General features: G+C 36.0%; 1 protein-coding gene across 3 annotated transcripts in view; it reads left to right on the top strand.

Moving 5' to 3' along the window:
* The window catches only part of CR2 (complement C3d receptor 2), a 101,198-nt gene that overhangs the window by 52,634 nt on the left and 36,337 nt on the right, over positions 1-12,227 (top strand). For all 3 annotated transcript variants that reach the window (XR_012033277.1, XM_072831228.1, XM_072831227.1), the window contains one exon: positions 4,998-5,083. Coding sequence is in view for 2 of the 3 variants with exons in the window: in XM_072831228.1 (XP_072687329.1) it covers positions 4,998-5,083 (86 nt within the window). In the remaining variant the exon portion in view is untranslated. The remainder of the gene's footprint in view (positions 1-4,997; positions 5,084-12,227) is intronic.

The following is a 12,227-nucleotide window of genomic DNA, read 5'->3' as shown; positions in this document are numbered from 1 at the left end:
GATCCTCAGCTAAAATTATATTTTTATGATACATACACAACACACTCACACACATACACCTCACACACACACACATTTATATAAATTAAAGTATCGAAAATGTCTCACCACTTTTAACCAACACTGTGCTGGAGGTTTAAGCCAGGACAATTAATCATGAAAAAGAAACAAAAGGCATCAAAATTGGAAGGAAGAAACCATATGATAATTGTCTTCCTCTGATTAAATTATTTCACTCAGCATAATAACCTCCAGTTCCATCCATGTCTGATGGCTGAGTAATATTCCATTGTCTATGTATACTACATCTTCTTTATCCATTCATCTGTCGATGAACATCTCAGCTCTTTCCACAGTTGGGTTATTGAGGACGTTGTTGCTATGAACATTGGGGTACAGGTGCCCCTTCAAATCACCACATTTGTATCTTTGGGGTAAATACCTAGTAGTGCAATTACTGGATTGTAGGGTAGTTCTATTTTGTAACTTCTTGAGAAATCTCCCTACTGTTTTCAAGTGGCTTTGCCAGCTAGCATTCCTACCAACAGTGTAAGAGGGCTCCTCCCCTTTCTCCACATCCTTGCCAGCACGTTGTTTCCTGACTTGTTAGTTTTAGCCATTCTGACTAGTACAGGGTGATATCTCATTGTGGTTGTGATTTGTATTTCCCTGATGACAAGTGATGTGGAACATTTTTTCATCTGTCTGTTGGCATTTGTGTGTCTTGTTGGAGAACTGTCTGTTCATGGCTTCTTCCAATTTCATGACTGTATTATTTGTTTTTTGAGTGTTGAGTTTGATAAGTTCTATACAGATCTTGGATACTAGCCCTTTATCCGATACATCATTTGCAAATATCTTCTCCCGTTCTGTAGGTTGCCTTTTAGTTTTGTTGACTGCTTCCTTTGTTGTGCAGAAGCTTTTTATCTTGATGAAGTCCCAATAGTTCATTTTGGTCTTGTTTCCCTTGCCTTTGAGACATATATAGCAAGCAGTTGCTGTGGCCAAGCTTGTAGAGGTTGCTGCTTATGTTCTCTTCTAGGATATTGATGAATTCCTGTCTCACATTTAAGTCTTTCATCTATTTTGGATCTATTTTTGTGTATAGTGTAAGGAAATGATCCCGTTTCATTCTTCTGCATATGGATGTCCAATTTTCCCAACATGATTTGTTGAAGAGACTGTCTTTTGTCCATTGGATATTCTTTACTGCTTTGTCAAAGATGAGTTGACCATAAAGTTGAGGGTCCATTTCTGGGTTCTGTAATCTGTTCCATTGATCTATGTGTCTGTTTTGGTGCCAGTGCTGTACTGTCTTGATGATCACAGCTTTGTAATAGAGCTTGGAAGTCTAGCATTGAGATGCCACCCATTTTGGTTTTCTTTTTCAATATTTGTCTGGCTATTCTGGGTCTTTTCTGGTTCCACACAAACTTTAGGACTATTTGTTCCAACTCTGTGAAAAATGTCAATGGTATTTTGATAGAGATTGTATTGAATGTGTAAATTACTCTGGGCAGCATAGATATTTTAACAATATTTATTCTTCCAATCCATGAGCATGAAATATTTTTCCATCTCTTTGTGTCTCTCTCAATTTCTTCCATAAGTGTTCTGTAGTTTTTAGAGTACAGACCCTTTACCTCTTTGGTTAGGTTTATTCCTTGATATCTTATGGTTTTGGGTGCAATTGTAAATGGGATTGACTCATTTTCCCTTTCTTCTGTATCATTGTTAGTATACAGAAATGCAAGTGATTCCTGTGCACTGATTTTTTTTATCCTGCCAGGTTGCTGAATTCCTGCAATTTTGTGGCAGAGTCTTTTGTGTTTTCCACCTAGAGTATCATGTCATCTGGGAAGAGTGAGAGTTTGACTTCTTTGCCAATTTGTTTTTTTTTTCTTTTTTTCTTTGCCAATTTGAATGCCTTTTATATCTTTCCATTGTCTAGTTGCTGAGGCTAGGACTTCTAGAACTATATTGAACAACAGTGGTGATAGTGGACAACCCTGTCATATTCCTGACCTTAGGAGACAAGCTCTGTTTTTTCCCATTGAGAATGATATCCATTGTGGGCTTTTCATAGATGGCTTTTATGATACTGACGTATGTTCCCTCTGTCCCTACACTATGAGGAGTTTTTTTTTAAGTATTTATTTATTTATTCATGACAGACACACAAGAAATAGAGAGGCAGAGACATAGGCAGAGGGAGAAGCAGGCTTCATGCAGGGAGCTTGATGTGGGACTCGATCCCTGGGCCAGGGATCATGCCCTGAGCCGAAGGTGGATGCTCAACCGCTAAGCCACCCAGGCATCCCCACTGTGAGATTTAATCAAGAAAGGATGTTGTACTTTGCTGAATGCTTTTTCTGCATGTATTAAGAGGATCATAAAGTTCTTATCCTTCCTTTTATTAATGCAATATGTTATATTGATTGATTTGCAGATGTTGAACCACCCCTGCAGCCCAGGAATAAATCCCACCAATTCACCATGACGGTGAATAATCCTTTTAATGTACTGTTGGACCCTATTGGCTAGTGTCTTGGTGAGAATTTTTGCATCCATATTCATCAGGGATATTAGTCTGTAATTCTCCTTTTCGGTGAGGTCTTTGCCTGGTTTTGGGATCAAGGTAATGCTGGCCTCATAGAATGAGTTTGGAAGTATTCCTTCCATTTCTATCTTCTGAAACAGCTTTAGTAGAGTAGGTATTATGTCTTCTTTAAATGTTTGGTAGAATTTCCCTAGGAAGTCATCTGGCCCAGGACTTTTGTTTGTTGGGAGGTTTTTGATGACTGCTTCAATTTCCTCACTGGTTATTGGTCTGTTCAGGTTTTCTACTTCCTGTTTCAGTTTTGGTAATTTGTAGGTTTCGAGGAATCCATCCCTTCCTTCTAGATTGCCTAATTTGTTGGCATATAGTGGCTCATAATATGTTCTTAAAATTGTATTTCCTTGGTGTTGGTCATCTCTCCTCTTTCATTCATGATTTTATTAATTTGGGTTCTTTCTTTTTCTTTTTGATAAGTCTGGCTAGGGGTTTATCAACCTTATTAATTCTTTCAAAGAAACAACTTCTAGTTCATTGATCTGTTTTACTATTCTTTTGGTTTCTATTTCATTGAGTGCTGCTCTAATCTTTATTATTTCTTTTTTCCTACCTGGTTTAGGCTCTATTTGCTGTTCTTTCTCTAACTCATTTAGGTGTAAGGTTCGCTTGTGTATTTGAGACTTTTCTATTTTGAAAAAGGCTTGTAATGCTATGTACTTCCCTTTTAGGACCAACCTTTGTTGCATCTCAAACCTTTTGAATAGTTATGTTTTCATTTTCATTTGAATCTTTTGAATCATTCTTTAGTTTCCTGGGTGACCCATTCATTCTTTAGTAGGATGCTCTTTAACCTCCAAGTATTTGAGTTCCTTCCAAATTTTCCCTTGTGATTGAGTTCAAGTTTCAAAACACTATATTCTGAAAATGTGCAGGAACTCAATCTTTTGTTACCTGTTGAGACCTCATTTGTGACCAAATATGTGGTCTATTACCAGCAGCCCTTGGTATCACTTAGCTATAAACACATCACTCCTATCTCTGCCTCTGTTCTCACATGGCTTTGCTAATATTGTCTTCCCTCTTTCTCTTTGTCCAAGTTTCCTTCTTCTAAGGACACCAGTCATTGAATTAGGGCCCATGCTAATCCAGTATGACATCATCTTAACTCCATTATATATGCCAAGGCCTTATTTCCAAATAAAGTCAGATTCTGAGGTTTCAGGACATAAATTTAAAGGCACAGTACTGAACCCAGTATGGACATGAACAGACATTTCACTGAAGAGAATATGTAGATGGAAAGTACATGAAAAGATATTCAGCTTCATTAGTCATTAGGAAAATGCAAAATACAACAACAATGGAACAATACTACATACATATCTGAATGGCTAAAATACAAACTAGTGAAAACACCAAATGCTGGCTTAGATGTAGAGGAACTGGATCACTAAGTGAAAGAATCCAGTCTGAAAAATCTAAATAGTCTATGATTCCAGGTAAGTAGCATTCTGGAAAAGAGAATATGGAATAAAAAGATCAGTAGTTTCGAGAGGTTGGGAGGAGGGAGAGGTGAATATGGAAGATTTTTAGGGCAGTAAAACTACTCTGTGTGATTCTGTAATGGTAGATACATGTCATTATATATTTGTCCAAAGCCACAGAATGTACAACGCCAAGAGTGAGCCCTAATATAAACTGTGTACTAAAGATGATAACGATGTGTCAGTGCAGGTTCATCAGTTGCAACCAATTGTACCACTCTGGTGGGGGCTGTTGATAACATGGGAAAGTATGCATGTGTAGAGAAAGGGAGTATATCATAAATCTCTGTATCTCCTGGTCAATATTACTGTGAACCTAAAACTCCTCTTAAAAATAGTCTGTATAAAAAATTGAATAGATGTAAATATCCAAACGCACACATGCATACTTACACAAATTAGTCACAAATTAGTACAAACCAAACAGGAAATATGAATAAAATTGGTGGATCATACTATGTCAGTATCCTGGTTTTAATATTCTACTATAGTTTTTCAAGACATCATCAATGGGGGAAACTTAAATTTTCCAAGTTTTATGGTACACCTTGAACAGTTTGTGGCATACTAAGTCAGAATTTCTACCTTTAACATTTTAAATGTGAAATCAGAGTTCAACTTTTTTTATTCTACTTGGATTTGCTTTGGTTCTAGCTTGATGAATCTTAAATAATTTAGGTTGATACAAAGACATGGCTCAAAGTAATATAGAAAGAGAGAGCCCAGTTAGTTTAAAAGCCATGAAGAAAAATTTAAGTCCAAATAAAGACATTAAATTTGGAAAAGTGATAGTACTATGACAAATGGAAATTGTTCTTCTGAATTCTCCAAGATTGCAATCTCTTGCAAGTTGCAATTTAAGTGGGAAAATAACATTCATTCTTCTTTCCCTCTAGATACCAACTTATTGGTCATTCCTCTATTTCATGCATCATCTCAGATAATACTGTCGTCTGGGATGATGATCCACCTATTTGTGAGAGTAAGTAAGTTGAAATATTCTTTCCTATTTACCTTCACCAAGAGATTCTAAGTTTCCCCCTAAAGTTATAAAAATCTTAATTGAATTGCTTTTGTGCATTCTATCCCTCAATAGCTATGGGGTTTCTGGTAACTGCTTCCTTAAGTTTTTCCTTATCTTGTGCCTTTTCTGAATCTAGGAACTTATTTTTTTAAAAGATTTTATTTATTTATTCATGAGATACACACACAGAAAGAGAGAGAGAGAGAGGCAGAGGCACAGGAGAGAGAGAAGCAGGCTCTATGCAGGGAGCCTGACGTGGGACTCGATCCTGGGACCACAGGTTCACACCGCCCTGAGCCAAAGGCAGGCACTAAACTGCTGAGCCACCCAGGGATCCCTGAATCTAGGAACTCAAATTCATAAAAGCCTTCAAATTTTATTTTTACTTCAGTTAATTCAGAATTATGTTGATTTGCCACCCCCAGTATAACAATCATTCTACTTGGCAAATTAGTAAAGTTTTTTTTTTTTAACCTCTCCAAGGTTGGTGAAGCTGTGAATGAATCAACACTTTCACATACTTAGAGTTCCACAAAACCTCTTGAAAGGCACCATGTATTATAAGCCTCAAAATGGGCATATATTTTGACCCGTTTCTTAGAATTTATACTTGGAAAATAAACACAAATTTTTACTAGAAGTCCACTATAAACTTTTCATTGCCTCATTCTTTATAAGAGAAAAAAGGTTAAAGTAACCTAAATGTTTCAAGCTATGATTTGGATAGAAAGAAAGTCGTGTTAGAAATGATTTTAGAGAATTCCTTAAGAAACATAAAACATAAAATATAGCCATACATAATTAGAAGAAATACATCCAGGAGCACCTGGGTGGCTTAGTCAGTTAAGCATCTGACTCTTGATCTCAGCTCAGCTCTTGATCTCAAGGCAGTGAGTTGCAACCCCATGTTGGGCTCCACACCGGGTGCAGAGCCTACTGAAGAAGAAGGAGGAGGAGGAGGAGGAGGAAGAGAAGGAGAAGAAATACATCCATACGCTGGAATGTTATTCAGCTAAAATAAAAATTGATGTCACGGAGAAGCAATTAATGACATACAAAGATGTTAATTATATACTTTTATGTGAAAAAATCAGATGACAAAACAGTAATCTTGGTAGATCTCTTTATTTAAAAATAATACACCTATATCTACTCCTAGATTTTCATTTCTATTTCATTTTCTATTTCTATTCTAATTCTGTAACTTTTCCTATATCTAAACTTTGGTGAATGGCTTCAAAGCTCCTTAGTGGAGGTGGGAGGAAACTTCTGGTACACGTTTTGGCTGTGTAGCAGCATGCTTTCTCAAGAAGATCCTGTCTCCTATTTATCTGAGCTGCTCTAGGTCTATCAATGGGCTCTCAAGTCTGGGAGCTGGTTGACAAAAAAACCATAACTTTTTTTTGTTTTGTTTTGTTTTGAGTGATTCATGTCAGACCTAGATCTCTTTTGCTTTTACCCAACAAATAATACTTTACTCCACTCTTCATCTATTTCAGTTTTAGAAGCTCCACAACAATTAGCCAGGGACAAAGATCTCTGCAGGCAAATTATTCCGATTTCTGTTTCAGTTGTCTCCGGATATTAAGTGCTGCCACTTGGCTTCTGCCATCCTGAGGTCTTCTGTCTCCATTGAATTTAGGAAACCAAGCTCAATAACAAAGTTCCCAATGTCATTCCCGGCCTACAGAGAATAACCATCACAGAGTTTTTCAAGGATATTGAAAATTCTGCATGAAATGTATTTCTCAAAGCCCTGGGTGAAAGGATAAAAAGTCTCTCTTGCAACACCCGCCCCCCACACCTGCACATAGGAAGTGGACAAACAGGGGGCTCACATAAGTCCATTATGGCATTCCTAAATCCCAAAGCCATAGGATTTCTTCTTCAAGGGTACACTAAGAAAGTTCTTGTATTTCAGCTTCATTTAATCTAAGTCATGCTCTAACAACATTGAATTCACAATCTTAATTCTTTTTTTGTGTGTGTGTGCCTTCTTGCAGGTCATAATTTGTACTCCCTCCCACAACACCTCCTAACTCCACTTCCAAGTCTACCAGGATTTAGAACAGGTTAAAGGACCAGAATTAATGTGTAGTAGCAAGGGTAGGTCCTGAGGAAGATCAGAAGTCCCTGAAATTTGGATTGCAAGATTTAGTAAATAAAAATACAAGATATCCAGTTAAAGTTGAATTTCAGGTAAGCCACAGATATTTTTGCATTCTAAATATGTACCTTGAAATGCTTGGGATATACTTAGAAATTTTTCATTGTTTTTTTTTAATTTAAATTTGAAATTCAAATTTAACTGGATATCCTGTATTCTTTTTGGCAACCCTATCAGGGCAGCTACCTCAGGAGAGATGATCAGAGTTTCTTTGCACAAGGGGAGGCTTACCTCCTCAGACAGGGGAGGAGAGGCTGCTGCTTCTAGCAAAGAAAGCTCAGCAGAATTTCCAGGTTCAAGGTATTCAGCTTCCTTAGACTCTGCCCACTTAGCTCCATCTCAATTTTTTTTCCATCTCAATTTTTAGAGTCCTCTTTCTCCCAATCAATGCTCAAACTTTAACATAAGAGACCCTGTTAAGCTGTGAATTCAATTTACCTTGGAATCCAGCCACAGGATTAGATGTTGGATTTGTTCTTCAGAAATCTTGGCTCTGTGGCTACAGAGTGCATGTGTTTCTTTTAGGGCAGATAATAGAAGCTTTCAGAGCCAGACCTTGAGCAGGAATTTAAAGTATTTTCTTTCTCTTAAATTCTCCAGTGCACTTAGAAAGAAGCAACCAATCAACTCTTTCTTCCTTCCCTCCCTACCTTCTTTCCTGCCTGCCTCCCTTCCTTCCTTCCTTCCTGCCTTCCTTCCTTCCTTCCTTCCTTCCTTCCTTCCTTCCTTCCTCCATCTCTTTCTCTATTTCTATTTCCTTCATATATTACCTAGGACCACCACTAAAATATTTAACATTGATGGGGATAGAAGGTATCCTTGTCTTGTTCTCCATCTCAAAGGGAAAGATTGAAATATTTCTATTGTTTGCTATAGGCTTTTTGTAGATACCCATTTTCAGATAAAGGAAATTTCCTAATATTCCTCATTGCTAAGAATTTTTTATCATTAAATCATGTTGAAGTTCTTCAGGTACTTTGGCTACATATATTGAAATAATCATATTGTTTCTTCATAGCTCTCTTAATATAATGAATTGGGTTTTTTTAAGATTTTATTCATTCATTCATTCATTCATTCATGAGAGACACAGAGAGAGCAGCAGAGACATAGGCAGAGGGAGAAGCAGGTTCCTGTCAGGGAGCCCAAGGCAGGACTTGATCCCCGGACCCAGGATCACAACCTGAGCTGAAGGCATACGCTCAACCGCTGAGCCACCCAGGTGTCCCTGTAATGAATTGTTTTAATTACTTTTTCAAAGGCAAACTGATTTTGAATTCCAATTTTACCTTTTTGGAATAACTCAACTTGGTCATAATATTTTATAATTTCTGGGCTCCTGGGTGCTGGTTTATCTCTTTTATTGTTTTGTAGAAATTCTTTATACATTCTCAGATTTTCCAATAAATGTAACACAAATATTTTCTTCCAGGCTAAAACTCATCTTCTTGCTTCCTTAATGATGTTTTTTGATGATAGAAAATATACATTTTAATAGTGTCTTTTAATAAGACTTACTAAGTCTACCCTTTCTGGTCACTACTTTGTGTTCTACGTAAGAAATCTTTGCCCATAATTTTATCTTCCAAGTTAAGTCTGTGATGTATCTCAGGTTTACTTTTGTATGGTGTGGAGTGTGGTCAAGAAATTTGTTTGCTTATTTTGTTTGTTTTTTTTCCTAATGGATAAGTGATTCGTCTAATATCATTTACTTAAAAAACCATTTTTTGTATATCACAATGCAATAGTATAATACCATAAATCAGGTGACATTTCAGAGAGGTTCTGTTCCTCTGGTTTATTTATCACACTATTTTCATTACTATAGCATTATATTAAGAGTTGACATCTGGTGGCATATCTCCTAACCATGCAGTTCTTCCAAAATTTACTTGGTAATTCTTGGCCCTTTGCATTTTGAGATAAAATTTAGAATCAGCTTGTCAGTTTCCACAAAAAGAATCCTACTGGAATTTGTATTGACTTTCTTGACTCAGTAAATCAATTTGTGGACCATTAACATATTCACATATTTGAGTTTTAAATTTACGGACATGATATATTTCTCCATTATTTAAATCTTCTTCAATTTCTTTCAATAATATTTGCCGATTTACATCATAGACATTGGAAAATGTAACATTTCCTAATTGTTTCTTAAACATGCAATCACTTGAACTTGGACCCAGCAATCTTGCTAAATTTACTTATAAATGCAATAGTGTATCTGTATATTCTTTTGGATAAGCTGCATCAATAATCATTCACTGGTGAATAATTATCCTTTGTTTTAATCCTTTCCTTTCTCGTATTTTTTTTTATTATTATTAATTTCTCTTGCTTTACTGCATTGGCTAGAACCTCCAATACAATGTTGAATGGAAGAGATGATATTAAGTTTTTAATAGTCATTATAAAGCATAGTGTTTACTGAAGGTTTGGGGGAGATATTCTTTATCAGATTAAGGAAATACACTTTTATTCCTAACTTGAGAAAAGATTAATTGTGAATTTATACTCTAATTTATCACTGTGTATCTATCAAGATGATCATGTCCTGTTTCTTCTTCACTGTGTTAATTTTTGTACTTTTACATATATCTCACAAGACATTATTGTTTTTATAAAAACAGTATTTATTTATACTTAAACATACTCTTTCAGTTATGTTTCCTCCGTATTGCTGTTCTATCAGTTCTTTATGACACTATTTTCCTTCAATCTAAAAAATTATCTTTTAGCATTTTTGTAGTGTAGGTCTTCTGACAATAAGTTCTTTAAATATCTTTCTAAGTATGGTTTCTTTAAGAGTTATCATCTCTATTTTCTGGCTGCCTTTAAAGGTAATTGCTCTTGATTTTTTTTTTTTTTTACAATACTACTATGATGTGTCAAGCTAAAGATTTTTTAAATATTTGTATTGCTTGAGTTTGTATGGATTCTTGAATCTGTGGTTCAATGATGTCTTTCATCAGTTTTGGAAAATTCTGAGTCATTACTTCAAATGTTCCTGCTCTAATATCTTTCTCCTTTCATTGTGGGAATTCATTTAAACATGTGGTAGGCCTCATCCCTCTATCCTATAAGTCTATTATTCTTTTTGTCATATTTTGATCCTTTTGTCTCTCTGTGTTTTATTCTGGATATTTCCTTCTGTCCTAGCTTCCAATTCACTGATTTTTATTTAACCGTGTCTTACTGGCTGTTAATTCTATCAGATTCTTCATTTCAATAATTGTATTTTACAACTATAAAAACTTGTATTTGGTTCCCTTCAAAATTTGCCCTGCTGTTTTTGCTTCTAGTTCTTACCAACAGTTCAAGTTTTATATATTTCATCCTCAAATAGATAAACGTAATTATTTTAAATCTGTGAGTAAAAACTCCAACATCTGGGGTCCTAATGGTTCAGTTTCTGTTGTCAGTGATTATGCTGGCTCTTCTTCATGTTATTTTTTCTCTTTCAGTAATGGGTGAACCTTGATTGTATGTCAGGAATTATATTTGAAAACCTTTCTGTGGAAATAAATTCAAGATCTTAGATAATCAACCTTCTTCAGGAAGGATTTTTGTTGCAATTTCTTCAGAAACCTGGGGACACTAGCAATCTGGGACCATTTTCATTCAATTTCAGAAACTTTTTTTTTTCTGGGCCACCTACAGTGCTTGAGGAACAACTCCAATAATCTTAAGCCCCAGGGCCTATTGCTTCGAGGTCCCAGTATACATCAGAAGGTGTTACCAAGGCTTCCACTTTTGCAGGACCTGGACTCCATTTTTTGTTCCTTGACTCCATCAAACTATCAAAAGTCTACTCACCATTCAGATGCCCCTTCTCAATTCAGCCAACCTTCCAGCAGAAGAGCAATCCAAATGCCTGACTCTCACCTAGATTTTTATCTTCTATCAGATCATAGTCCAGTGATGCTTCATTAGTTTATTAACTTTCTGGTGCATTCACAGATATATTTTATATTTTATCTAGCATTTCTAGTCTTTCTTGGGGGGAGAAAATGGAAGGAGGGTGATGTTGGATTTGAATTATTAAGATTACCCTTACCAGAAGGAGAAGCCTCCTTAAGAATTTTTATTTTTACTTATTTTTTAAAAGATGTATTTATTTATTTTTAAAGAAAGAGAGAGTGAGTGGGGGAAGGGCATGTGGAAAGGGAGATAGAATCCTCAAGCAGACTTCCCACTGTGCACAGAGCACAATGTGGGGCTCCGTCCCAGGCCCCTGAGATCATGACCCAAGCGGAAACCAAGAGTTGGATTCTTAACTACCTGAGTCACTTAGGAGCCCCAAGAAATTTTATTTTCAATTACAAGTGTTTTGAAGTTTTTTGTTTTGTTTTGTTTTGTTTTGTTTTTTTGTAAAGATTTTATTTATTTATTCATGAGAGACACAGAGAGAGAGAGGCAGAGACACAGGCAGAGGGAGAAGCAGGCTCCATGCAGGGAGCTCAACATGGGACTCGATCCTGGGTCTCCAGGATCATGCCCTGGGCTGAAGGCGGTGCTAAACCGCTGAGCCACCTGGGCTGCCCTGTTTGGGAGTTTTTGATAAAGTTGCTTAGTTTTAGTTATATGGTATTACAGTAATACAATGTACTATGTCCTACTTCTACATGTTCAAATGTATGGAGGGTGTTTTGTGGACTAATATATGATCACTTCTACATGGGTATCGTGTTGTGATATCAAACTTAGGCTTGATAAAATGAGTTGGTAAGTTTTCTGTCTTTTACATTTTGCGAGACATTTGAAATTACGTTTGGAAGTATGTATTACCTGAAAGTAACTTGATAGAACTTTTATGTAAAATATTTTTTCTATTGTTACAAGTTTCTTCTCCATTCTAGCTTTCTACATTTTCTTGAATGAATATTGGTAATTTATATTTCTATTTATATCACTTAGATTTTCAAAATGTTT

The sequence above is a fragment of the Canis lupus genome, chromosome 6 (assembly GCF_048164855.1).
Source record: "Canis lupus baileyi chromosome 6, mCanLup2.hap1, whole genome shotgun sequence".
Classification (NCBI taxonomy): Eukaryota; Metazoa; Chordata; class Mammalia; order Carnivora; family Canidae; genus Canis; species Canis lupus.
This window is presented reverse-complemented; position numbering and strand designations above follow the sequence as displayed.